Raw genomic sequence first — 23,935 nt, 5'->3', positions numbered from 1 at the left:
CCACATAGCTCATCTAATGATGGCTAAGGGGTGCTTCTCGTAGCTTTGTGGCCCGCGTCCTGGGCTATGCCCTCAATCTCGCGTCTATCGTGTCCCCGCGTCAACGTCCGAAACACACCAGACCGGAGCGTACTCACTGCATCATTTCTCGCTGCGATCGGGCGATAATGCCGCTGAGCGCTCAAATGAACGCCCTTGTCCTCTTTCTATACCTGGCCTCACCACGGCCACAGTCATCAACGACGAAGGCGGCCCCGCAACGAAGCGCGGTGGGTGCTCAGCCGCCAACGCTCGCGGCTTCGGAAGCGGGGAGCAAGCTCGCGTCATGGTGAACGGGAAGAATGGGGACGGTGGCTTGCAGCCGCCGAGCAGTTCTGCAAAAAGTCCATGTCAGGGGCACCATCCTCATATAGCACAGCGCACGCACCAGCTCGAGAGCACATCACCAGAGCCCGTCTCGACGCCTGACGCGGACACCTGAGGGACCTGCGACAGCATCTCGCATGCGCAGCTCTCGCCGAAACGGACGCGCAAGCCCCGCGACCTAGCGGCGGTGCCTCACGATCAGGCCAAAGGCTGAGCGGGGCACCAATAATGGATAGCCGCGCCGATATACCGCTCCGCGCTTCTCCGCGCGTCCCGACCAGGGCGTGTCTCCGATGACCCCGCGCACTAGGACAACCACGTCCGAGGCGGGCATCGCGTCTCCGGAACGACAAATCATCCCGATCACCTCGACGGGCACCGAGTGGCACGTACCATGCATCCAGACAAGGTTGCGACACCCAGGGACACCCATGGTACAAGCCAAGGTCGTAATATTACTTGGCCAATGGAGCAGTAAGCTGCCACGAATCAGTCTCATTAGGCGTGCTAGGAGGGAGAGGTATCTACATGGCGAGGACCCCAACCATCCAAGACGGATCTAAACCTTGCCGGCCTTAAGCTCGTCGAGGTAGCGCTGGGCGCGGCCGAGCATCCAGATGGAGAACGAGAACTTGAAGTTGGGGTATGAAATCGCCACGTTTTTGTTGAATACACCCTCGATCGCCTCCTGTGGCCACGACCCATCCTACGAAGCAAGGAGCGCCGTCAGCCGCGGGCAGGGAAGGCGTCGCAGAGGGCGAGAAAAGGGGAGGACGCTTGAACACTCACCGGCCGCTGGCGCGACATCACGAGGCGCACGCCGCGCTCAATAGGTTCAGGGTGCGGGTATTGAGCGTACATGAGCGCCATGACGGCCCAGTTCGTCTGCGTGACCTGCGTCTGCTCGTGCTCCACCCACGCAAGCACTTCACAGCTCTGCAAGGCGGCAGCGAGGCCGATGCGGGCAGCGGGGGAAGGGTCGCAGGAGGGGGGAGGCCGGGTCAGATTAATAAGGGTTGATAGCAGCGACGGCGTAAACTCGCCTTGTAGCTTTCCCCCCAGCCGCCGTCAGAGCGCTGCTTCGACACCAAGAAATCGCACGCGCGGCGGGCTGCTGCGCTTGTGCTGTAGGTCTCGCCGACGAGCGAAAGAGACTCGAGAGCGAACTGGGTCGCATATGTGAAACATATGCCCCACGACCCGAACCACGGACCCTCCGGCCGCTGGCACTTGTGCAGATACTCAACGGCCTTCGTTATCACAGTTCTAATAATAAACCAGATTGAGTACGGGACGTCTCTCAGCGCGGCCGATGCCGCGGAGCAATAACGAGACGCACTGGATGTCGCCTTTCCGATAGTGAGGGTAGTGCTTGCGGAAGATAGCTAGGGCGGTGATTACGGAAGTCGTGCACTCGGGATAGTTGAATTCCGTCATGATGTTTCCTGCAAGGCGACGCAAGTCATCCAACTGCGATGTGCCGATAATGTAGTGTGACGTACCGAAAACCTCGGCAGGATTGATGTACTCCATAGCTTGAGGAGCACGGATGAGCTCATAGCTCGCGAAGCCACCGTCCGAGTTCTGGAGGTCTAACATAATGTCCACTGCATCGCAGAGGCGCCGCTCCGAAATGAGTTTTGGTGCGTCCCTGCAGCAACGTCAGAAGGACAGTCTACAGCGTCCGAACTACTCGCGAAACTCACCTGAGATGCTCTTGAATGTAGAGCACAGCCTTGAGACCTTCACCCGTGCAGTCGCTGACCGTGTAGCCCTGCGTCCGAGTGCTGAACGGCCACGCCCCTTTGGTCGCCTGGCGGTACGCGCTCTGGTGGTGTTTCGGATTCTCTCGGATCTGACAGATGTCGAGCCATTCGAGAGCCTTGACGAGGCTCGCGCGGAACTCGGGCTCCGCACCGAGCCCCGTCTCGATGAGCGCCTGCGCGGTGAACGCGATGTCCCAGAGCTGCGAGCCATTGGTGCCGCACATCATCATGCCCTCCTGGCCCATCCACATGAAATCGGCGCGGCGGTCGCAGTGCTTCTTGAAAGCCTCGCTCTCGGGGCCGTCGGCGTGAAAGCGGACAATGTGGTTCATCATTTTGTTCACCGGACCGAGATTTTGGCAGTCGGTGTTCTCGTCCTCGAGGACGCAGAGCTCGTACGCCCGGCGGATCCCGGCGCGACGAAGAGGTGGGAAGGGGCAGCTTTCATATGTGTCCAGGATCTTGTACAGGCCCTCGAGAACCATCGTGTGAGGCGTGTACAGGTCGACGGGGTTGACGTAGCTGCGTTGAGCAGGCCAGTCGATCGAGTAATAGTTTTGGGTGTACAGTTCCTGTGAGAATTGGGTGAGCATCTTCACATATGAATTCCATGGACCACCGAGATCGATACATACCTCTCGCAGGGCAAGAACGAGATCGGTCTCCTCCGCTTTGAACCGGACGCCGTATAGGTACCCCATCGGAATGTACACGTTCCGCGTGTGGATCCACCACCGGTGCGGGTGGATAGGCACCCAATCAGGCAGCAACCTGCGGCGCGAACCGTCAGTCCCATCTCGCCACATGAAATCGAGCGCAAGCGTACCAGAGCTCCGTCGGGACAGGGTGGTTTCCGTCCCAGTCGTAGACGTTCAGGATCGACAGCCAGAACTTGCCCCAGGACGGGATGCCTGTAGCGCCCCCGAGCTTATGCAGGCACGCACGAGCGCGGAGCGCGACAGGGTGGTCCGGCTTCAAGCCGAGGAGGCGGGCAGCGCAGTAGTTGAGCGCTGTGCCGAAGACGGTGCTTGGGCCTTCGATGTGGCTAAAAGAAGGAGCACTGAATGAGTATATTGCGTACGTAGTTGAAGACACCTGCACAAAGCTCGTGGGGCAGCAAAATACCTCCACAGCGCTCTAAATGCGCCCATATATGCGCCAATGCATGCGTGGAGATATGCGAGGAGATATACGTGCATGCATAGCGCGCATACATCCAAACATCGCACATGCGCATACAGCCTCCATCCAGTGCCCACACATCCACCCACCCACACGACCAAACCGCAGAAAGCGAGAAAGAGAAAAAGACGGAACACTCACATCCCCCAGCCCCCGTCCTCGTTCTGGTGGTTGAACAAGTACCGCACCATCTCCATCCTCTCCTCCGTCTTGAAGCCGGCCCCCGTCACGTACGAGCCGATCACCAGGCCTGGGATGAGGAACATCGGCCCCCCGTACTCCCCCGGCCAGTGCCCGTCCGCGACCTGGAGTCGTTCGAAGTACCGGTACCCGTTCCGCGCGGCGTCGAGCGGGGTCGCCGCGGGCGGCAGCGTCGGGGCCGTGCGCTGCGCCTCCTCGAGCCCGAGCCAGTACCGGTCGCACTCCGGCTGCGGCTCCGGGGACGCAGAGGGAGGGAGGTAGTGCCACGTGTGGTCGCCGTACGGCGAGCAGCGGAGCCGCCAGCGGGTGTAGTCCGTGAACGGGAGCTTGCCCGACGCGGGGAGGTCGAGGGGGGCCCAAGTGGTGGCGGTGACGGACATGGCGAAGATGACTAGCGTCCGGGGTGAGCAGTTAAGACTTGAGAGTTCGCAGTTCGCGATTCCACGTCCGAGCTACGAGGGGCGTTTGAGTAGCACTGTATCTGCTGAATCACAGGCCAGAGACGAAGATGTGGCTCGGTGTGAGAACGGTGGAAGTGGACTCATGTTGACGGCGGGAACGACTCGAACGAGACGGCAAGAAAGGACCGTGGGCCCACTCCCGCGTATTAATCGGTTAGGCGCCCACTACAGTTACGTGCGCAACTTACTACGTTCATAGGTGTGAGAGCCATAAATATTGAGACCCGTAGGTCTACCACTCCGGGAAAGCGTGTCATCCTTGTGCAGGGGCCATGCTAATCTTCTCTGTATCGTTCCAATTTTTTCGTATGTCACCCCGAAGGGGACATTGTGGAAGGCGGGAGAGTCAACGTGCGCGTAACGTTCATGCATTTTGTTTAGCCCACGGGGACGCCCTCGCTTATAGTGCCAAGCGTCCCGAGGCTCGGCAACCGCCACCCTCACAACAGTTCGCACTCGCTCGACTCTCCCTCGAGGATAGGAATGGGCAAGCACACACGATGTCCACCGCCAATACGTATGATTATGATTGGGAAAAAGGTAGTAATATGCCCCCAGCATGCTACAGGATAAAGTCGTGGTGTCATTACAATTCATGCCGACAACTCAGTCAAGAGACGCCAATGACTCTGCTCTGCTGGCTATCGACGCACGCCTCTTGATCATGCGGCGCGCCTTCCGAGAACGCGGAGAAGGATCAGCAACGAAGACTTCAAGGGACGGTTGAGGCATGGGGGACGCGGTGTCTGAAGACGACTCGGTGGGCGACGGCGATGGCGACTGTGTAGGCGTGGGCGTGGGCGTAGAAGCGGGGACAGATGAGCTGGTGCTAGGCACCGGGATAATTGCCAGCCCGGGCGGTGCGCTTTCGGCCCCAAGTCGAGCCATCGCCGCTCGTTGCTCGGTCGCTGAATCGGGGTTGAACACCTTGACATCTAAGTCCTTTGGCATAGAACCGTCTCCGAAACTCGAAGAGCCTGAAGGCGGTGTCGTAGGAGAGGGAGTCCCAGAGTTCGAGGGCGCAGAGTTTGATGCGGTAGCAAGTGAGGGAGATCTTGAGCCCGACTTCGTGGCGGTAGGCGTTGAGCGAGGCGTCGAGCTAGAACCGGCCACGGCACCAGGGAGAGCTCCAGGTAAGACACTAGAAGACGAAGGCGCTGAGACGTTGGAAACTTCAGGAGCAACCGGAGTGAACACCAGCATGACAGGGCGAGCATCGTCGTTGTCGTTGTCCATAGCTGCCGAGTCCATCGGAGTCTTCTCTGACATCCCGTCCAACATCTCGTCCCGGAACGAAGATGCGCCGATATTTTCATCCATGGATGACGGATCCTCGTCGTCCATCGGGCCATCCTGGGAGCTCGGAGCAGCTTCGTTGTCGTCAGATGTGTCGTCTCCTTCAGGATCAGCAGGGTCCTTGGAACTGCTCGTCTGCTGGGCTTGAGCGTCGCCGTTGGCGTTTGGTGCGGAGTCGTCCTCGGGAGTGTCGCCATCGAGCAACAAGGGACGGATGACGTGAGACTCAGGTTCAAAGGCGAAAATTTGGCTCTTGTGCGCTCCGCGGGTGCCCGTCGGGTCGTCCATACAGGGTTCCACGGTCATAGCCGAAGGGGTAGAAGGACTGGGATCGAACGTCGCACAGAACGCTTTCAGCTCGGCGCTTTCGTCATCGAAGACCGGCATCTGCAAGAGAACCTTGATGAACGACGCGGGATCTGACGGGTTGGTAGACAATGCGCTGGCTCCCATGAAGTCCGGGCTAGTCGTCGGCGTAGCGTCGGCGTGAGTGGTGGGGGAGGCAGATGTCGAGTCGTTCCCGGAGTGCATGCTCCCCTCTGTCGAGTTCCAGTGGCCCGATGACTGCGAGTCCGGAATGATGACCAGGTTCATCTGCGTGCGATCCTTGTCAGAGGCGTGAAGGACGAAGGAAGTCGGCGTGGTCGTAGAGCTTGAGTTGCCGCCTTCGCCTGAGTCGCCAGTTTTGTTCGAAGCGACGACAAGAGAAGCGACCCTAGTCCCGGTCCCGTCGCCTCCACTCTGAGTGCGCTAACGTATACATCAGAAGCTGTAGACGGGGAAGTTGGAAGGTACGCACAATAATCTCGATAGTACCTGGGACCCCGCTGTCACCGGCACGCTTTGGAAGCTTGATCCCTTCGCCGATCAGAGTTTTCGGATTCGCAGTGGCCAGTGCAGGCAATCCATCCACCACAAACGAATGGCCGTTGGAACCCGAGATGAGGAAGGAGGGTCGTAGTACTTCGTCTCGACGATGGACATCGACGTCGTTGTGGCTTCCCTTGACAGTGACCTCGCCGTCGTCATCATGATCGCCGTGGTGGTGGTGATGGTGGTGGCGACTGTGAGGAGAGGGGAAGGGTGTACGACGGAAGTGGACGTGCTCGTGGTCGCCCTTGAAGACGATGGGATCGTGATGACCATGCCTATCGTCGTCGAAGATGATGCGATTGTCGTGCCCCTTGACCACAACGTCGTCGTGGTGACGATGAGGCTCGCGACGTAGACGAGCAAGGTTCGACGAACGCCTGATGAACTCCGACTGTTGCCCGTCCCCATGGTCCGGCGTGTCGACGGAGAGCTCGCGCATAGACGCACGGCGCGTGCTCATCCACAGGTTCTTCATCCGGGTGATAGGATCAAGCGACCAGTTCCGCTGTACGAATACCTACGAAAGTTAGCCATTTGAGATAGACGAGCAATACTCGCGCGCACCTTCTCTTGGGAACGCGTCGCCGACTCGCGAGCCCGTCCAGACCCACCCTTGCGCTTCTTGCCCTTGCCACCCTTTCCCTTGCCTCGAGTCTTCCTGTTCTTGGCGACCAGCGACGCAGGAAGGGGTACCATCGGCTGGTGCTCGCGTTGCTTGGCCGCCGAAGCGCCCCTGGTCTTCGACTTCTTGACAGCCTTGGACTGAGACCGAGGAGGATCTTCTGCCGCGACGTCGGACACGTCCTTCGGCGTCGAGCGTCGAATGTTGAGTGAGCCGAGCGGTGTTCCGTTTGGATTGTTGATGTTGATGACGGTAGCGTCGGCGGGATGTCTAGTGTTGAGTGAGCCGAGCGGCATCCCGTTTGGATTGTTGACCTTGATGACAGCAGCGTCGGCGGGAGTGGGGAGGACCGAGACTGCGGCGAGCGACGTCACCGCACCGGTGAGGAATGCGAAGCGAGAAGTGAGTTTAACCATCTGGGATCCCAGACGCCAAAGTCAGCGCGACGGAGGGTAGTCGAGATGAAGGAGACTCACGACGATGAAGTGTAGAAGGGTAAGGCTGGTACGACGCAGTCGTAGGGCGAAGTGTGAAAGCGAAGAGGACAGCAAAAACCACCAGGGTCTGCAGAGCGAAAATGGGGGTGGAAGGGGGAGAAAAGGAAGATGGGGTAGGGCGAACGACGCCCCCGGCGGGTTTATATGGCGGGCTCGTCCTTCACATGGGCTGACAAAGGCTGGCGAATCCACCTCCGGGAGCGAGCAGGCAGGCGACCATCGTTGAAGTTGCTGCTGACGGGTCTGAATCGGGCAATCCTCCAACCATTCCTGGCTCGGTGGCGAACGTGGCCAGCGCTCTTGTGCCGAACGTGCTGTCAACGCCGTGGGCTCGGCGAATGAGTGTGCTCAGCGTGGTCGAGGATTGCGCCTAACACTCACTCGTTCCAAGAAAGAGTGGACATCGAAACCGCGCGCCGAACTGGAAGGTCTTAGGTCTGCCTAGGGGAGACTGGCGCCGAACGCGTCCAACGCTACAGACGCGCGACACGCGCACGTGAAGCTCGTCCACAGTCATACCGAGGCTTCGAAAATCGCATGTCTTCAGACATCGGCGCAGTGCATAGCAAACTGGCAAAATTATCCTTCATTTATACTATGTAGAAGCGACCGGGTAAAGAGCGACTCCCGGGCTGCACCGCCTACAAAACAGGCGGGCGCGGGCATTAACAAGAAACAATACTATGGGCGACGAGATGGTGACCGAGGTAAGATAAAGCGAGTGTGGGTTCTCGAAGCGCGTAAGGTTGTAGTCGTGGGGGAGCGTTTTTGGCGCAGGATGCGTTCGGTAGCGAACGTGTATGGGAGGACAGATTGTTTAAGCCGAAGTCGTCGAGGCGGAAGACGTCGATGCCGTTGAGGCAGCAGAGGAAGCCGCGGTCGTGGAAGCGACCGTGGAAGCGACGGAGGACGCCTCACCCGTGGAGGTCGAGGACTCGACCGAGGAGGACGTCGCGGACGCCGAGGAGCTCGCGGACGCCGAGGTCGCAGACGCGGCCGCACTGCTGGAAGAAGGGCCAGCGATGTACGGCACGCAGACGTTGGGGTCGTTGTAAGCCTTCGGGTCCTCGGTGAAGAAACCGCGCTCAACGCCCTCGAAGTACGACCACTGACGACCAAGGTCCCCGTTCTTCTCGGTGCGGAAGTTCCAGAACTGCACGAGCCACCAACGTCAGCCGTCGCTTCGGGAAGGCCAAGGAGAGCAGAGATACGTACGAACCAGCCCCGGCCCTTCGAGTACGCGAACTTCTGCGCGTCCGCCCACTTGGTCAAGAACGCGTCCGTGGCGCTGAACTGGGTGGGGAGGCCCCACTCGCCGAACCAGAGCGGGGTGTTGTTCAGGGCGAGGTCGTCCGCGACGCGGGGCAGGTTGCAGCTGCTCGTCATGTAGGCCTCCTCGTTCGGGTCCGCGACACCGCCCCACGCGTAGTAAAGGTGGTTGTCGTAGCCCATCGGCCCGCTCGCGGCGTCCGCCGGGTTTGAACGGTTGCCCCACTGCCAGGTGGCGTCCATGAAGCTCGCGACAAGCGGTTCCTTCCCATGAGCGGAGAGAGCAGAGCCAAGGAGAGAGAATTCGAGCTGGGTGCTGAGCTCGACGAGGATCGGGATCGAGTCGAGGAGGGCCTTGCGGGTCATGTCGCTGAGCTGGGTGGACTTGGATACGCCAGCGGAGAGTGCGGCCGTGACGTTGGGAGAAGACTGGGAGACGTCGACGGAGATGTCGAGGAAAGAGGGACCAATGCCCATCATTGCCTCCATGGCGCGAATGGTCTGCACGTAGTTCTGCTGGACTGTACAAAAGGCGCGCATGTGAACATCCGAGCGTTAGATGAACGTGAAGTTAACTTACAAGTGCCGTAGCCGGGGGTCTTGCTGGAATCCATGATAGGCTCGTTCATAGCCTCGATGCCTGCAACAGAACCGAAAGCGGGGTCGAGGTGGGAGATAGCAGTCATAACCGCAGTCCAAGTGAGCGCGCGCTGGTAGTTGTAGTCGGTGTAGAACTGGACGTCGGACGTGCAACGACCAGTGAACTGCTGGTTCGCAGTCTGGACGCCGGGAAGCGCGTGGTGGTCAAGGATGGCAACGATACCAGCGTCCTTGAGCTGCTTGAGGCCGCGCTGGAGCTGCAGAATACCACCCTTGGGGTAGTACTCGGTCGTCCGGTCGACGAGGCGCTCAACGATCCAGTAGCCGAGCTGATTAGAAAAAGCAGATTGAGGATGAGCGCGCGTACAGCAAAATGAAGCTTTGCTTACAGGAACGCGGACAGCGTTGAGTCCGTACTTGACGAGGGTATCGACGTGGCTCTGGTTGAACCAAGTGTCCCAGTGCGTGTTCATGATGGCGTCAACAGTGTCAGGGTATGCCTTGGCAAAATTGCTAGAGTCGCTATCAAAACGAGCATCCCATACACGGGGCCGAAAGGAGTGCTCACAACTCATCGCCAATACACCCGGCGTCAGAGCATGAGCAAGAGGTGTTGCCACCCATGGCAGTCCACTCTGCAAACCGGGGAGTAGGTGAGCGAGTGTAAACATGAGGAATACAAGCGGGCTGACGTACCGTTGGGAAGCATCCATGCCTCAAGAACGAGCCATGAGCCGATGTTGACACCGTAGATCTGGTCGGGGATCGCAGCGGCAGCGGCAGCGTGGCGAGCGAGAGATGCGAGGACGACACTCGCGATGACCGTAGCTTTCATTTTGAGAAGGACCTCGCGGGAAAACGAAGGGCGAGGGGGGAAGGGGAAGGGGCGCAAGGAGAAGGCGAAAGTGCGGATGGGGACCACGTCCACCGCAAGGGACGATATATATACCCCGCCCTCCGAGCATCCTGACCTGGTCCCGGTCGTCGGGAGAGGAAGCGAACTTCGTTCTCGATTCGGTCGGTACGGCAGCCACGGCCCACGGCCCATCCCCTGATCCAACGCGTGCTCACCCGTCACGGCGCGGCGCATCCCCGCACATCTCGTCGCGGCGCACGCGTCGCGACCCCTGCATCGTGGCGCCTGCAACCTCACACTGAGTCCCCCATCTGCACGGCCGCGGCGGCACGAACCAAACCAGGACTCGGCAGGGCGCTCGCTTGTGCCCTACGACGTGGGGATTGCCGTGGGCGGTAAGAAGTTGAGCAGGGCTGAGTCCATCAAAGGCTGGTTCGAACGTGCATTCTGTAATCACCCGCTGTTTCAGCACGAGCAGTGAATGAAACAGGCGGAGCGAGCGAGCGCACATGCTTTGCCGATGCTGCGGTGACCTACCATGTGCTCGAGAACAGGGCAGACGACATCGAAGCGGCGGAATGGGCCAGCTGATCGGGGGACTGCGACGTGGCTGCCGAGCTAGCGGAGGTCTTGCCGGTCGCCCAATGCAATCCTCGGTCTTCTGGCCCGTTTCATTGTTGGACGGAGTGGCGGGAACGGCGGAGAGACGGACACAAACGAGGCTGCAAGTCAGCTGGTGTCGTCCAAGTGTCGTCGTCGCGGTTGCGCGCAAACTCCTGCCTGTCAGCGTCTCCGTTGCCAAATCCCCATCGGACGCCGGGAGGAGGCGCTGCCTCTCAACGCCGGTCCCCTCGTCCACCGTCTCCATAACCTTGGTGAGCTGCCCGGCCCCCATGCATTTTACGGCGTTCTCTCCAGTACCATCATGCTCTACCTCTCCTCACACTTTCCTGAAAATCTCAAAACCTTTGCTCTACTTTTCCTGTTGTAAGCACGTCGGGCCAAGACCGGTCGACGGTCGTTGGACTTTCTACATCAATGCTTCTGACTGGCACTGCATCAAGTTGCTTGGTGATCGACGCAGTGCCACCCTGTCACTCCGTGTGCCATTGGTGCGCTCAATCTAGGCGGTCCTCAGACCAACGATCGAACTTCGGCTTCCAAGCAGCCTCCGACAACTCCGCAATCATATCACGCACAAGGTCGCAAGAGGACGACATCGAGGGCACTTTACGCATGATAAGCTCACCGTTGGTGGTGGAGTTTGGTATGCAAAGCAGGTCGTTTTAGTCACGAGTCTGATGATGCTTTCCCTCCAGGCCCCATGTGCACGAGGCGGTACGGGACTTCATCCAGGGATTCATCTGCCGCTGTGAGTCGAGCTCGGCGCGCTTGTCGCAGCAGGTTGAGACACTCTTCACGGTCCAGGCACAGGGGCTCATTTCAACGTCCCTGCACAGGTTACATAAGTACTCAAAGCGTAACAGCTGTTTGCATTTTGAACGCGGGATCGCTGATTTTGCAATTTCTGGCAGACGTTTGCATGCGCAGATGCCGGCGACGCGTCATGGGCATTGGGATCTGCTTCCGCAATGCCCGTTCTTTCCGTCAATTCGCGCCCAACACGCCATGCGCGTCGGAAAACCCGCCGGAAATTCCCTGACGTGTTTGCTCTCTCCCTCTCCCTCACTAAATTCCCGATGGCCATGAGTGGCAGTCGATAATCGCGACAGGCCCCGACTCAGGTATAACTTGCGCGTTCGAAATGCAAGCGGCCGTGCAATCTCACAACGCGTAAATGACATCGCGCGCCCTTGAGAGTGCATCATTCGCCTTCTCTTCCACGTAAGTAGTACAGATATCTGCTCACGGTGCAGTCGCGCCGCTACGAGGGGCTCATTGACCTGCTTTCGCGACCTGAGCCAGGGGATCCTTTCGCGCAATGTGTCGCACGTGTGCAGACGGACACGGGCATCTCTTGCCGTCAAGTACGATGCCATCGCCTGGCGACACGGACCCAGTCTGCTTGCCTCAAGCGCCGCAGGGGCGTTTCCAGGAACACCTTGGCTCTGTGCTCAGACACTGACAAACGGACCCAAGCCCCGCCCACTGCTCTGGCGCACCTCGGGTTGCGCGACTGAAAACTGGCGCCCACGGGTGGGGTGAGACCTGGTGAGACTAGAGTGTTGTTCAATTCAGCGCCGACTAGAGGAGATATATAGACAACGTACTACTAGTATACTCCCCTGGTGCGTGGACGGGCAAGTGCCGCCCAGGATAGTTCAACGCTCTCCGCACTTCTGCCAATTTTGGGGGCCAACGAAGGACATAACAGGCGTGTATAGCTGTTGGGAAAGTGAACGACACTAGTGTCACAAGTCGTCATGGCAGGCGCGGTCCTGGCGCCCAGGGTGAGACATGCATTCCCCCGGTGTGAGATGAATGCATCCTCGAGATCGACGCAGCCTGCGCTGGGCGGACGTAAAACTTCACCATGGGTGTGTGAGAAGCTACCTGGCCAAATATAAGATTTCATGATTGTTTGCGGATTCAGTGTACGCGTATTCTGCGGCTCTTGCTCCAAGGGCCGCTTCACTACCGGTCCTTGAGGTAGTGGAGGAGTTCCTGCACTCGGGGGCTTTGGCTGCTCATTATCCCTCGTGCAAGCACATCTGTCCGACATCCTTCGTTCAGGCCGGACATCACGCATTCAGATCTGAACACGAGAAGCAACACGTACCACTTTCGGTCCCGGGGCGTGTAATCGCAAAGTAGTGCGGCGCCGAAGCGTCAGAGGGACGAGACCAGCCCTTCCCACCGAGAACGTCCGCCGTCCAGCCCAGGGCTTCCACCAGAGGCTGCTCCGCGTAGAGCGTCTCGTTGTCGAGGATGACCTTGAATTCGCGGCGGGATGGGGTCCCGGAGGACATACACCGAAGAGCGCGCTTGCGAATGACGCAGGAGCTCGCTCTCAGAGCCAACTTCATGACCATGTAGTAAGCTAGACTAGTGACTTATGTGCATGCGCCGGCTCTAGCCAGGACCGTGGAGATGACGTCATCGGTTTCGTACGCAACGCGCTTGACGTGCGATCGAGGTTGTCACTCACCCTCGTGGACCAACACAGAGCCTCGCCCGGACTGCAACAGCAGACTCCGATAGCTAGAGTTACGGTTCACTTTCCACGCATATAAGCCCCCACGAGCTCAGGAACGACATGCCCGTCCCAAAACACATCGTCAACCAGATCAAGGCGATTATCCCTCCCCTCAATGGCACCCTGCACAAAGGGCAGTCAGGAAGGGTAGGCGTCCTCGGAGGAGCGATGGAGTGAGTCATTCGTTCAGTTTTCACTTCACCTCTTCATTGATTTCGTGTTGATGCTCCTGCAGTTATACGGGTGCCCCCTTCTTTGCGTCGATGACGGCGCTCCGTATCGTACGCTTTGCCCACATGCACACAAGCCATGCAATTCGATAACCAGTTTTCGTTGTCCAAGGGAGCGGATCTCTCGCATGTCATTTGCTCGCCCACAGCCGCTGGGGCAATCAAGTCGTACTCTCCTGACCTCATCGTCCACCCCATCCTCCGGGAAGACGAGTGAGTATCCACCTCCCAGCTTCGCAACGCTAACTAACATACCCTGATCTACGGGCCCACGGAATCCGTCAACTCGACACTCTCCTCGCTCCTTGCCCGCCTCCACGTGCTCGTCGTCGGCCCCGGCCTCGGCCGCGAGGACTACATGATCAAGTACGCCAAGCTCGCCATCAACCTCGCAAAGGACCGCGGAATGTACCTCGTCCTCGATGCGGATGCGCTCTGGATGATCGACCAGGACCTCCCGCTCATCAAGGGCTATCGGCGCGCCGTCCTCACCCCCAACGTCGTCGAGTTCAAGCGCCTGAGCGAGAGCGTCGTGAGTCCTGGCGCGGGGAATGTCATCGTAAACCACGCTCACTCTGTGGCCCCGGTTTCAGAAGATCGACCCCAGCGTCCCGCCAGAAGAGCGCGCGATGCATGTCTCGCGCGCTCTCGGCGGCGTGACGGTGCTGCAGAAGGGCGCCGAGGACATCATCTGCACCAACACCGGGAAGGCCAGCAAGGAGCAGGCTGAGCTCAACAAGATAGACGAGGGGGAGAGTGCGGAGGAGTGTGTCGTCGTTGATGTTCCCGGGGGGCTGAAGCGCTGTGGAGGACAGGGAGACATCTTGAGCGGCGCGGTGGGGACGATGATGGCCTGGGGCAAGTGTTTCGATGATGGGGCGTTTGGGTGAGTCTGAAATCACCTGCGTGTTAGAAAAACGGGAGCTTGATCGCCTCAATTTACTCACTTTCTCAGAGACGGCTCCATTCCACGTTCTCGGATTCCTCTGCTCGCAGCGGTAGGGGGGTCGATGATCACGCGCACGGCTTCCAAACGCGCATTCAGCCGGCTAGGGAGAGGCAAGCACCAAACACTGCTGGGGTCATGCTTATACATGCTCATAACATCTTTGTAGGAGTTGTAACGCAAGATATGCTTCCAGAACTTGGGGGCGCATTTGCAGAGGTCTTTGCCTCGGAAGGTGAGAAGGGCTGGGGTGGTAAGTTGTAGAGTCCCAGGAACTACGTGGCGACCACATACGCGATGTCAAATGTGAACCATCAGCAGCTCTCTGACAGAAATGCTACTGGCTTGTTGCTTTTTGCAATCGGTTGGCAGTTGGGAGGAAAGTGACCCGAATCACGCAAGTTGTGACTGTTCGCATCGATGCGTGATGCATCGCGTCGTCGCGCCGGTGGTGACAGTACGTAATCCCAAAACTTCCTTCTGGATTCGATCCACAACTGCGCATGCTCGCTTCCATGATAATTGTCTACAAGTGGTATGTTGCATGCTCCCTCCTTTTGCCACGTTTTCTCAAATTTGGCTCCCATATGTAGGTGCAAGGCTTTGAGCTGCGTACGCGTAACGATGGACTCACCTATTGATTATTGGGATACTCGACTCTGATAGTTTCTGAATGAGGCGCTTTGCCCGATTACCGCGCTACACAGCTGCTGCAGACGACGCGTAGGTGACCTTCCATTCGGGGGCTTCTTGCAGTCGTCGCTGATGCCGTCAACACAGGCTCTCCGGGCGCTGTGCACTGCGTCCGAATGCCCACAGCTTGTCGAAGCTGAACATTGTCCTCATGGGAGCAGGCCACGTTCGCTCACGAGGCGACAGTCGGCCACCTTCCATCTCAAATCAACCATGTGGGCGTGTCCAGGACCGTCAATCGATGAAATGTGCAAACAGCGCGCGATATAAATAGGTCCCCATCCTACTTTTGGAGGGCGAGCTCAAGGCAAGCACGACCGACCGAAGTTCTAATCTCCTGACGACTGAACAATTGTCCGCGTTTTGATTCGTCGCACTAGCCCAGACAGGGAGCCGTCGGCGTTCGGAGAGGGGCGCTCCGAAGCGTCTTCCCCGATACGACCTTCACGTGTGCCACGAAGAGCACATGCATCGCCTGGTATCAACGCAGGTTGGCCAGCTCGTCGAATGAAAGGCTCCAACACGCCCACGGTCCCACGCGACATCCTGCAAGAATATGGAGCGCCTGCGCCCGGGTCCTGGTGTGGCCTGCTATTCGCGTCCTGTAGCCCATGGCGCGGTGGTTTCGACATCAGCTTCACCGGGCCACCTTCACCCCTTCTTCGGCACAGCCCATCCTCCTCGGTATAAAAACCCAGGATCCTCAACCCAACCCCCCGAGCCGAGTCCCTCCCCCTCCCACTGCGTCCGCACTACGTGCCCTGCGTTCTGCCCCACACTCCCCCTCTTCACGCCCGTTCTCTCCCAGAGGTCGCAGCATGGTCTTCACACTCAAGAATCTTGGCCTCGCACTCCTCCTCGCGCCCCTCGCCGTCCTCGCCGCGCCGGCCTCCCTCAAGACGCGCCAGTCCATTACGACCCTCACGGCCTCCCAGGTCAACGCCTTCACGCCGTACGCCTTCTTCGCCAGCGCGGGGTACTGCACGCCCGCAACGACGCTTGCCTGGGACTGCGGCGCAAACTGCGCCGGCGTGCCCGACTTCAAGCCCATCGCGTCCGGCGGGGACGGCTCTTCGGTTCAGTTTTGTAAGTCGAACGAAGCTTGCCGGCTCTCGGTCCCGGGCCGTCGCGTGGTGCGTGACGCGCCCGCGTGATCTGCGCGCGGCCCTGAGCGTGCGGGCGCGGGGGTTGCGGACGACGATGCTGACCGCTCTTTGGCCACGTGTGCAGGGTACGTCGGGTTCGAGCCCTCGCTTAACTCGATCGTAGTGTCGAACCAGGGCACGAACACGTCCTCCATGTGAGTCTCTCGCGCGTCCTCCGACGGTCGTGCGTGATGAGCTGATGCTCGTGGCTATTTGCAGCGTTGCGCTCCTCACGGATGGGGACATAATCCTCGAGAACCCGGACTCGACGCTCTTCCCCGGGCTCGACTCGTCCATCGAAGCGCACAATGGCTTTTTGAGCGCACATGCGAAGTAGGTTCGACAATCTTAGATTGTGGAACATCTGTTCTCACGTATCTTGAATCTGCCATTAGGACCGCAGCCCAGATCCTGTCCGCAGTGCAGACGGGCATGTCGCGTTTCGGGACGAACAGCATCACGCTCACGGGGCATTCGCTCGGTACGTTCCTGGTCTTTCAAATTCGGGCCTCTTGCGAACCCCCGCGCTCACCGGTCTCTCACCCCCCTTCCTTCGATTCACCCCCAACAGGTGCCGCCATCTCGCTCCTCCACGCCGTGTACCTGCCCCTGCACATCCCTTCGGCCAAGATCACCTTCGTCGGCTTCGGCCTCCCTCGCGTCGGCAACAAGGCGTTCGCCAACTACCTCGACGCGCACACCTCCGTCGCCTCTGTGACGCACATCAACAACAAGGAGGACCTCGTGCCCATCCTCCCGGGCATGTTCCTCGGCTACCACCACCCGTCGGGAGAGATCCACATCCAGGACTCGGGCGCGTGGGACACGTGCCCCGGCCAGGACAACGAGAGTGACCTGTGCACGACTGGGGATGTGTCCAACATCTTTGAGGGGGACGAGAGCGACCATGACGGGCCCTACAACGGCGTCGAGATGGGCTGCTAGGTGGCGTTGAGCTGTTTTGTGTCGTTGTCAGCGCTGTCGCGTGTACCACATACCCTGTACTGTTCGTGACCACCCTGCCACATCCTAGTGTTGTACTTCATCGGGAAACCATGTGTATAGTTATACGACCTGACATGCAGCACTCTGTGCTGCAGAACACCGCCTTCCCGCCGCACGAACCTATCCACCCATCAGCACGCTGTCGTCCACCCACCCGGATTTCGAGGAGAACGCCCGCCCGAGAACTTCTTGAGCTCCGCGCCAGCCCCGCCATTCCCGCACCCGAAGCATCGCTGCCACGGTGGACACCAGCGCGCCGTTCCAGCCCCCGAAGAGGATCACCTTGCCCAGCGCGCCGTTCTACGGGAATCGCCGTTAGCACGCATGTGGGTAAGATGGGTGGCAACGTGAGAAGAGACTCACAAAGCATATGGACGCCTCCGCGCGCGTCACCGGCGGGTTCCGGGTGATGCGCTCCCGCTGCCACTCGCGCGCAGGGATGTCCCACGACCGGCAGTTGGTGTGGTGGTGGTGCTTCTCGTGCCGTGCGGCGCGCGCCTCGAGAACCGGTCCACCAATAATCCACAGCTTCTCCTTCACCGGGTCGGACCACATCATCGTGTGCTGTCGCGGGTCCGGCCAGTGTGTGTCGGGCTCCACCTTCCTCCCGTCGACGTATCCCCCGAACTTCGTCCAGAGCCGCGTCTCGAGCTGGAGCATTGCGAGCAAGCTTCTGTCGAGCATGCCTTACTCGGGGATAGTCTCCGCGAAGACGTATATCTCGTGCTTGAGAATCGCGATTCAATTCGAACGCGTATCGATTCAAAGAGCCAGTTCCCGAGCCCTGCGACCAGATCTCGAGGCTGAAGACGTGAATGATGTGATCGCCAAAGAATATGCAAGCCTGCACGGTGTCGTGGTCGACGTCCATGTTGTAGCCTACGGTGCACCGGGGGTTGGTGTAGTCAGGGAGATTGCGCCGACCGCCACTTTTATCGGTGAGATCGAGATACTGGAAGTCGCGGAAGCTGAAACGAGTCGTTGGTGGTGGTTACTTCGCAACCAGAACAATGCTTGCCACCGTGTTTGTTCGGCGTTGTTGGCCCTGTCACCGCCCAGCAGGTATGCATTCCCTGGAGCAGAAGCAAATCAGACCTGAGTGGCAATAGAGGAAGAGAAAGCATACGATTCTACACGAAATAAATGAAGCCTTGGCGGGGGGCGATGCGCTTCTTGAGAGCAACCATCATCTTCCGTGACTTGGAGGCGAGGGTCTTTGATTTCCACCCTTAGGTGCTGCTTGACGTCTGGGTGTCGATATTTTGGTAGGTCAACCGGGCCCCTCTCCAACGAAGCGGTTCATCCGAGCTGATGATCGTCTAGCGGTGGCCTCGAAACCATGAGCTTTGCGATGCTTGGCGGCGGCGGCGTTTCCGAGATCCAGGAAGGCTTCAACCTCGCGCTCCCGCGACATTTGCTCATGGGATGGGTATTCGAGACTCTCCAAGTCCGTTGCAAGAGAATTTGACTGACAGAAGGCTGACATCCGTGGTGGACATTTATCGAACCTGTTCTTTTTGGTGGCCACTGGCATAGGTTCTGCGCCACGATTGAAACTTTCTCCGGAAGCCGCTCTAAAGCCTACATGACATTAGTTTTCGACAATCAACATCAGTAGAGCCGCCGTACCTCATGAGCTTGACTGCTGTTTTTTTGGCTCCAGCGGTACGTAGAGACGGGAAAAGACTCCCCCGGCATCGTTGAAGAACAGCGGGATCGCGGACGCGGCGTTATTTGCGACAGTGCGCGGTCCATTGTAGCTTCGCCCTTACGGAAAGCGAGCGCACGTTCAGCTATGTAGTGTCTCAGCGCCAAGTATACGTCGAAATGATAGACTCCACCTTTCGAGCGCGTGTCTGTGACGATAAGCATCCTGTTACCTTAGTTCGCTGCAGTCACTGCATGCGCAGAGTCAGTCGAGGTGGTGACCTGGGTGGTCCAGTGGCGAGCAGGAGGAGGATGGATGCCTTTGGGTGTCACACACCGAACCACAAGCGTGATTATAATGGATAGTACGAGGAATTCATTAAGACCTAGACCACCGACGGCAACAAAGGAGCACATAGGCGACGTGTGTAAGCTCGTGCCACTCACTACTTCGCTGCCCCCTCATCCCCCTCCTGCCTCAAGCGCATCCTTCTCTCCAGTAGTGCCCGAACCGCCTCTCCGGGATCGCACTTCGTCAGCCGGTCATAGTCGTACCACACCAGTACTGAGTCGCACTCGGTCACGATCCGTCGCTGTGCGTACGACCACATCGCCCCCTTCACGCCGAAGTGGGTTTTCGATGGCCGCGGGCCAGGATGTGGCCGGTGTGCAACGAGAAGGGTGTCGGGGTAGACGACCGGGCGGCGGTACTCGACGGAGAGGGACTTGAGGATAAGGGAAACCCCCTTGCCGGCAATCATCTCCTGCGACTTCTGGGGACCACCTAGTTCGTGGCCGAGGGCGCGCATCCAGTGGATACGACCGGATTCGAAGAAACGGACTGACAGAGGGCGTGAATGACCACAAGTAAAGACAATCAAATGCATACGGGGCTTACTGTAGCGTACATTGTTGACATGTCTTGGGAAGTGTGCTAAGCGCAAGAAGATATACGGAGCGCGACAGTGCTCACTGGAATGCGTCATGGTCTCCCCAGACAATCTTCTGCTCCCAGAAGCTATCTGGATCATAGCCGAGCTCTGCCAGCTTCGCGCAGCCCTCCTCTTCCGCGGTGAGTTCTTCCTCCGGAGGATCTGGGGATTCAGGACCTGTAGTACCAGGAGGTAGGTGGAAGGGCGAGGTCGGGTCCCGGAATCGTGCCTGCAAAGCCTGTGTATGCGGCGTGTTATCGCATTGGCCGAGAGAGCACGGCGTGATGTTCAACTCACCTCAATGGTGTACAACGAACGACGGGCTTGAACACTAACCGCACGATATTTTGCGGTCCGCGCGTTGCTCGTGACTGTTCGTCTAGTGGCTACTCGCAGGAGGGTATTCATCGAGCGGCGGAAGCTCAACGGTCGGAGGGGTAGATGAAAGGACAAGTGGCCTCGCGTCGAATGTCGGCATCGGAGGACATGGTGGCCGGAAACGCGGGCGTGGGGTCGGCGCTCGCTGTTTCAGCCCCAGAGCCCGTTGCGCCGCAGTCTCCACCACTTGGACTTGGACTGCTATCTCTAAACTCCAGGCTACACTCATCTTTGCTCTGCCGAACGAAACTCATACCACGTTGCCATTATACCTTCTCATCCGTCATTCTTCACGATCATCCAGACAAACTGTAATGCGTCCATCTCAGCCTACGCAAGTATTCTCTCTGTACTGCTCGCCTTCTCCTTCCTGAGTCCTGACACTGGGATGGCCAGGACAGTCAACGTCTTTGTTCGCTCACCAGACACTCGTTCAGAGCGGCGATATGATCTGGCTCTCACAGTAGGGCAACTCAAGGTCTATCTTCGTCTGCACACAGTCGTGTTTTCTCAACTGAACGCTTGTCTGTAGAACAAGTTGGAGCTAGTGACCGGCATACCGCCTCAGAACCAGAAGATATCGGTGTATGCCAACGAAGATGTACCAGAGCCCATCATCGTTTTGTCCGATGACAATCGGCCACTTGGTTTCTACGGCGTCCGCGACTGGCAGCTCTTGAAAGTATGCGCAGCGTCTTCCGTGTCCATGTCCGAGCTCATGACGTCGCGCCGCTAGGTGGACGACTTGAACCCGTCAGTGTCGTTTACCGGGCAGCTCACGGACACTTCCCAAGTGGATAAATTTGAGCTAAGCCCAGAGGAGTATGAGCAGAGACAAGGTACGTCCCTCAACGCCGCCGCCGGTCACGTATTTTCTGAGCGCACCTATGCAGACACTGTGCTTGCATACAAGCAGCGGAACAAGATCGGCCGATTTGCCGAAAAGCCCGCCGAGGAGGATGTGGAAGGGGAGGAGGTAGAAATCCAGATTGGCGCACGATGCGAAGTAGAGTCCGCCGAGGAAGATTTCCGGAAGCGAGGGACTGTGAAGTTTGTTGGGTCGACGGAGTTTGCCAAGGGCGTGTGGGTGGGCATCGAATACGACGAACCCATAGGGAAGAACGATGGCTCGTGAGTGCTATGTTCTGTTCATGCTCGTGCATCCGTTCATTGTCCTATCAGTGTCAAGGGCAAGAAGTACTTCGAGTGCAAGCCAAACTTTGGTGTCTTTGTGAAGCCGGACCGAGTCAAAGCAGGCGACTTCCCCGTCGAGGAGATCAACTTCGATGATGAGGAAATGTGAAGTACCAGACGAAGTCTCGGACCGAGCCTATGCGCAGTTACAACCTTGTACTTCCATACCGGACTGCATTCTTGTTTGAGAGGACCATTTGGACTGTTTTCGTCGATATGGACGAGCGTGTGTTTGCGACCGGAGGAGGATCAAGCGGATCCCGAGACGTGCGGGGTGACGCCATAGCTCGAACGGCCGAGCCAGCACACCTTGCCCCGCCCGCGCGCGAGTCGCTCTTGCCCCAGACCGCTCTCCACCCTCGCACTCTTTTCTTTCCCCTCGCTCCAGACAGCGCACTTCGGCCAGCCCCGTTCACGCAGTGTCTGCGCTTACGTGAACGGCTTCGGTCCGCGCACGCTTCCCCTCCTATATCGCATTGGACTCGGGCGTGACCTCGCTCACCACCGCGCAGGCACGATGGAAGTCCGGAAGGCGTTCACGTCCGCGACGCGCTCCGTCTCGTCCTCGTCCCTCCGCGAACGTTTGACCAGCCTCAGTACTCTGACGACGAAGCCCCTCAGGCCGGTCGCGAACCTCCACGCCCATATCGAGTGCGTTTCCCTCCTCTCTTCCACCCCGTCTGAGCGCGGATAGTATGGCTGATGCATCGATGCCTCTCTGCGCTGTGTGGGCGCGTGCGTACTTTCTTCTGCGAACTTCCCTTCCGGTCGATGAAGATTTGCGCCGTCAACAATCCCGAGGAAGCGGAGGCTTCAAACTCTCATGGTCGCAATATGGTCGACGTCGGTCATCTGGGCCCCGGTCTTGTTCATGTTTCTATGGTGCGTGCTCTGTTCGCGTGTCTTTCCCGATGTGTCGTTGACGGGTGCCATTTCCCGGCGATTGTGCGCTTTGGTGGTGGGGGCGGTCCAATAGCTCGTTTCCTCCATTATGGCCCTTCCTAGCCGCATACATGATATGGATACGCTATCTGGACAAAAGCCCATCGAATGGAGGACGGCTCAGCCCATGGTTTCGATCGTCGCGGTTCTGGAGGGACTTCGCGGAGTATTACCCGGCTTCGTAAGTCTTACACCCTGATCTATTCGGGTTCCTACCTTCATGCTCTTCGCTACCGTGCAGATTTTTGAAGGTTTGTGCTTTCAAGCTCGCTCAGTACTCGCCTCTGAAGCACGGACGGAGTTAGACATGCGAGCTACCGCCTGATAGGACTTATGTGTTCGGTTACCATCCACACGGTGAGCATATCTCCTTACCTGTCCCGTTCGAAAGCTCACTTGGCCGTTTGGACACCAGGAATCATTGGCATGTATGCGATTTCCCTTACTCCCTTGGCATCTGTGATGCCGACATCATACGTACTGTTCAGGGGCGCCATTTGTACGTTTGGCACGGAAGGTATGTCACTCTGGGCCGAGTTCAGCCATTCCAGCCTCATTCGAGTTATTGCGCGACAGGCACAGGGTTCAGCTCCGCTTTTCCCGGAATTGTTCCCCACTTGCTCACCTTGACTTCGAACTTCGCGATGCCATTCTACCGCGACATCATCCTAGCAATGGGGATCTGCTCAGTCTCCAAGGAGTCGTGTTCCAACATTCTCAAGGGAGGACCCGGGCAGTCGATCACCATCGTCGTCGGCGGCGCGGCGGAGAGTTTGAGCGCGCATCCTGGTACGGCGGATTTGACATTGAGGAAGCGGCTTGGGTTCATCAAGCTAGCCATACAGCACGGGTAAGCCCACCCATTCCGTGGTAGTGCTCGCCGACCCACACAATTGCAGCGCCGACCTTGTCCCGGTCTTCTCTTTCGGCGAGAACGATGTGCGAACCTACCTTCCTTCTTCGGACCTCAGCTGTGTCTCACCGACTTGCAGATTTTCAAACAGATGCCCAACCAAAAGGGCACGACGCTGCACAGCCTGCAAAAGAAGTTCCAAAATGCTTTCGGGTTCACATTGCCTCTTTTCCATGGTCGTGGACTACTAAACTGTCGGTTCCCGCAGACTTTGACCCGTCGAAGACGCACTGACCTCTGCTTCAGACAACTTAGGGCTAATGCCGTATCGTAAACGAATCGTCGCCGTCAGTGAGTGACGGTCTTGTTGTGGATGCGACTCTTTCGCTGATTATCGGTCCAGTCGGTCACCCCATTCACGTCGAGCAGCGCGACAGGCCGACTCTGGAGGAGGTTATGTATGTGCAGAAACAGTACATAGATGAGTTAATGTGGTGCGTCACAAAGATTTTCCTGAACTCAGATCGTGATGTTTCTCCTGCTGACATCGCTTGTCCAGGATATGGCACACGTACAAGGACGAGTTCGCTCGGACGAGGAAGCGGGAGTTGAACATCATCGAGTGATTAGACTGGCAAGTCGATAGACCGTGGATACCTGCAGCCGTTGTATTTTTGGACCTCTGTCGCAAACTTCTTGCAACGAGAACGCGATGGTGGCTGGTACTGAGTACTGAATACCCGGCAGTGGAGGAGATGACCACTGCTGAGATGAGCAGTCGGCTAACTCGTTAAGTACCTGGACGCAGCGATCTGATGATACCG

The 23,935-nt window shown here is 58.4% G+C and overlaps 8 protein-coding genes across 8 annotated transcripts; 4 read left to right on the top strand and 4 right to left on the bottom strand.

Moving 5' to 3' along the window:
* Positions 1-925: 925 nt before the first annotated feature.
* Positions 926-3,895, bottom strand: BXZ73DRAFT_42430 (lanosterol synthase; the record flags this gene model as incomplete). Its single annotated transcript, XM_048018955.1, has 9 exons — positions 926-1,072; positions 1,156-1,292; positions 1,397-1,632; positions 1,706-1,811; positions 1,869-2,017; positions 2,073-2,704; positions 2,768-2,903; positions 2,959-3,177; positions 3,456-3,895. The coding sequence occupies 9 exons, from the start codon at positions 3,893-3,895 to the stop codon at positions 926-928; spliced, it is 2,202 nt and encodes a 733-aa protein (XP_047880613.1).
* Positions 3,896-4,416: 521 nt separating this feature from the next.
* On the bottom strand, positions 4,417-7,183 carry BXZ73DRAFT_75309 (uncharacterized protein; the record flags this gene model as incomplete). The annotated part of the gene is made up of 4 exons (XM_048022191.1): positions 4,417-4,538; positions 4,630-6,022; positions 6,072-6,662; positions 6,710-7,183. The coding sequence occupies 4 exons, from the start codon at positions 7,181-7,183 to the stop codon at positions 4,417-4,419; spliced, it is 2,580 nt and encodes an 859-aa protein (XP_047880612.1).
* An 898-nt stretch (positions 7,184-8,081) lies between these two features.
* On the bottom strand, positions 8,082-9,968 carry BXZ73DRAFT_42556 (glycoside hydrolase; the record flags this gene model as incomplete). The annotated part of the gene is made up of 6 exons (XM_048018979.1): positions 8,082-8,417; positions 8,480-9,054; positions 9,114-9,462; positions 9,523-9,646; positions 9,702-9,768; positions 9,830-9,968. 6 exons carry the CDS (start codon positions 9,966-9,968, stop codon positions 8,082-8,084), a joined length of 1,590 nt encoding a protein of 529 aa, XP_047880611.1.
* Positions 9,969-13,206: 3,238 nt separating this feature from the next.
* BXZ73DRAFT_88488 (Ribokinase-like protein) lies at positions 13,207-14,586 on the top strand (the record flags this gene model as incomplete). Its single annotated transcript, XM_048024970.1, has 7 exons — positions 13,207-13,319; positions 13,382-13,427; positions 13,489-13,563; positions 13,729-13,908; positions 13,970-14,262; positions 14,332-14,435; positions 14,492-14,586. 7 exons carry the CDS (start codon positions 13,207-13,209, stop codon positions 14,584-14,586), a joined length of 906 nt encoding a protein of 301 aa, XP_047880610.1.
* A 1,247-nt stretch (positions 14,587-15,833) lies between these two features.
* BXZ73DRAFT_75306 (lipase) lies at positions 15,834-17,105 on the top strand (the record flags this gene model as incomplete). The annotated part of the gene is made up of 5 exons (XM_048022190.1): positions 15,834-16,101; positions 16,246-16,315; positions 16,380-16,493; positions 16,556-16,641; positions 16,732-17,105. The coding sequence occupies 5 exons, from the start codon at positions 15,834-15,836 to the stop codon at positions 17,103-17,105; spliced, it is 912 nt and encodes a 303-aa protein (XP_047880609.1).
* Positions 17,106-19,258: 2,153 nt separating this feature from the next.
* On the bottom strand, positions 19,259-20,152 carry BXZ73DRAFT_88486 (Thioesterase/thiol ester dehydrase-isomerase; the record flags this gene model as incomplete). The annotated part of the gene is made up of 4 exons (XM_048024969.1): positions 19,259-19,653; positions 19,711-19,733; positions 19,786-19,982; positions 20,042-20,152. The coding sequence occupies 4 exons, from the start codon at positions 20,150-20,152 to the stop codon at positions 19,259-19,261; spliced, it is 726 nt and encodes a 241-aa protein (XP_047880608.1).
* A 358-nt stretch (positions 20,153-20,510) lies between these two features.
* BXZ73DRAFT_88485 (CAP Gly-rich domain-containing protein) lies at positions 20,511-21,425 on the top strand (the record flags this gene model as incomplete). The annotated part of the gene is made up of 5 exons (XM_048024968.1): positions 20,511-20,600; positions 20,655-20,804; positions 20,859-20,961; positions 21,016-21,253; positions 21,305-21,425. The coding sequence occupies 5 exons, from the start codon at positions 20,511-20,513 to the stop codon at positions 21,423-21,425; spliced, it is 702 nt and encodes a 233-aa protein (XP_047880607.1).
* A 408-nt stretch (positions 21,426-21,833) lies between these two features.
* BXZ73DRAFT_42320 (DAGAT-domain-containing protein) lies at positions 21,834-23,737 on the top strand (the record flags this gene model as incomplete). Its single annotated transcript, XM_048018934.1, has 13 exons — positions 21,834-21,967; positions 22,094-22,198; positions 22,293-22,439; positions 22,500-22,509; positions 22,564-22,615; positions 22,674-22,686; positions 22,747-22,775; positions 22,835-23,108; positions 23,158-23,197; positions 23,251-23,365; positions 23,418-23,462; positions 23,515-23,605; positions 23,671-23,737. 13 exons carry the CDS (start codon positions 21,834-21,836, stop codon positions 23,735-23,737), a joined length of 1,122 nt encoding a protein of 373 aa, XP_047880606.1.
* Positions 23,738-23,935: the final 198 nt, after the last annotated feature.

Source organism: Epithele typhae (assembly GCF_022376455.1).
Source record: "Epithele typhae strain CBS 203.58 chromosome Unknown BXZ73scaffold_8, whole genome shotgun sequence".
NCBI lineage: Eukaryota > Fungi > Basidiomycota > Agaricomycetes > Polyporales > Epitheliaceae > Epithele > Epithele typhae.
Note: the sequence above shows the minus strand (reverse complement) of the source record. Positions and strands in the feature narration are given on the sequence as shown.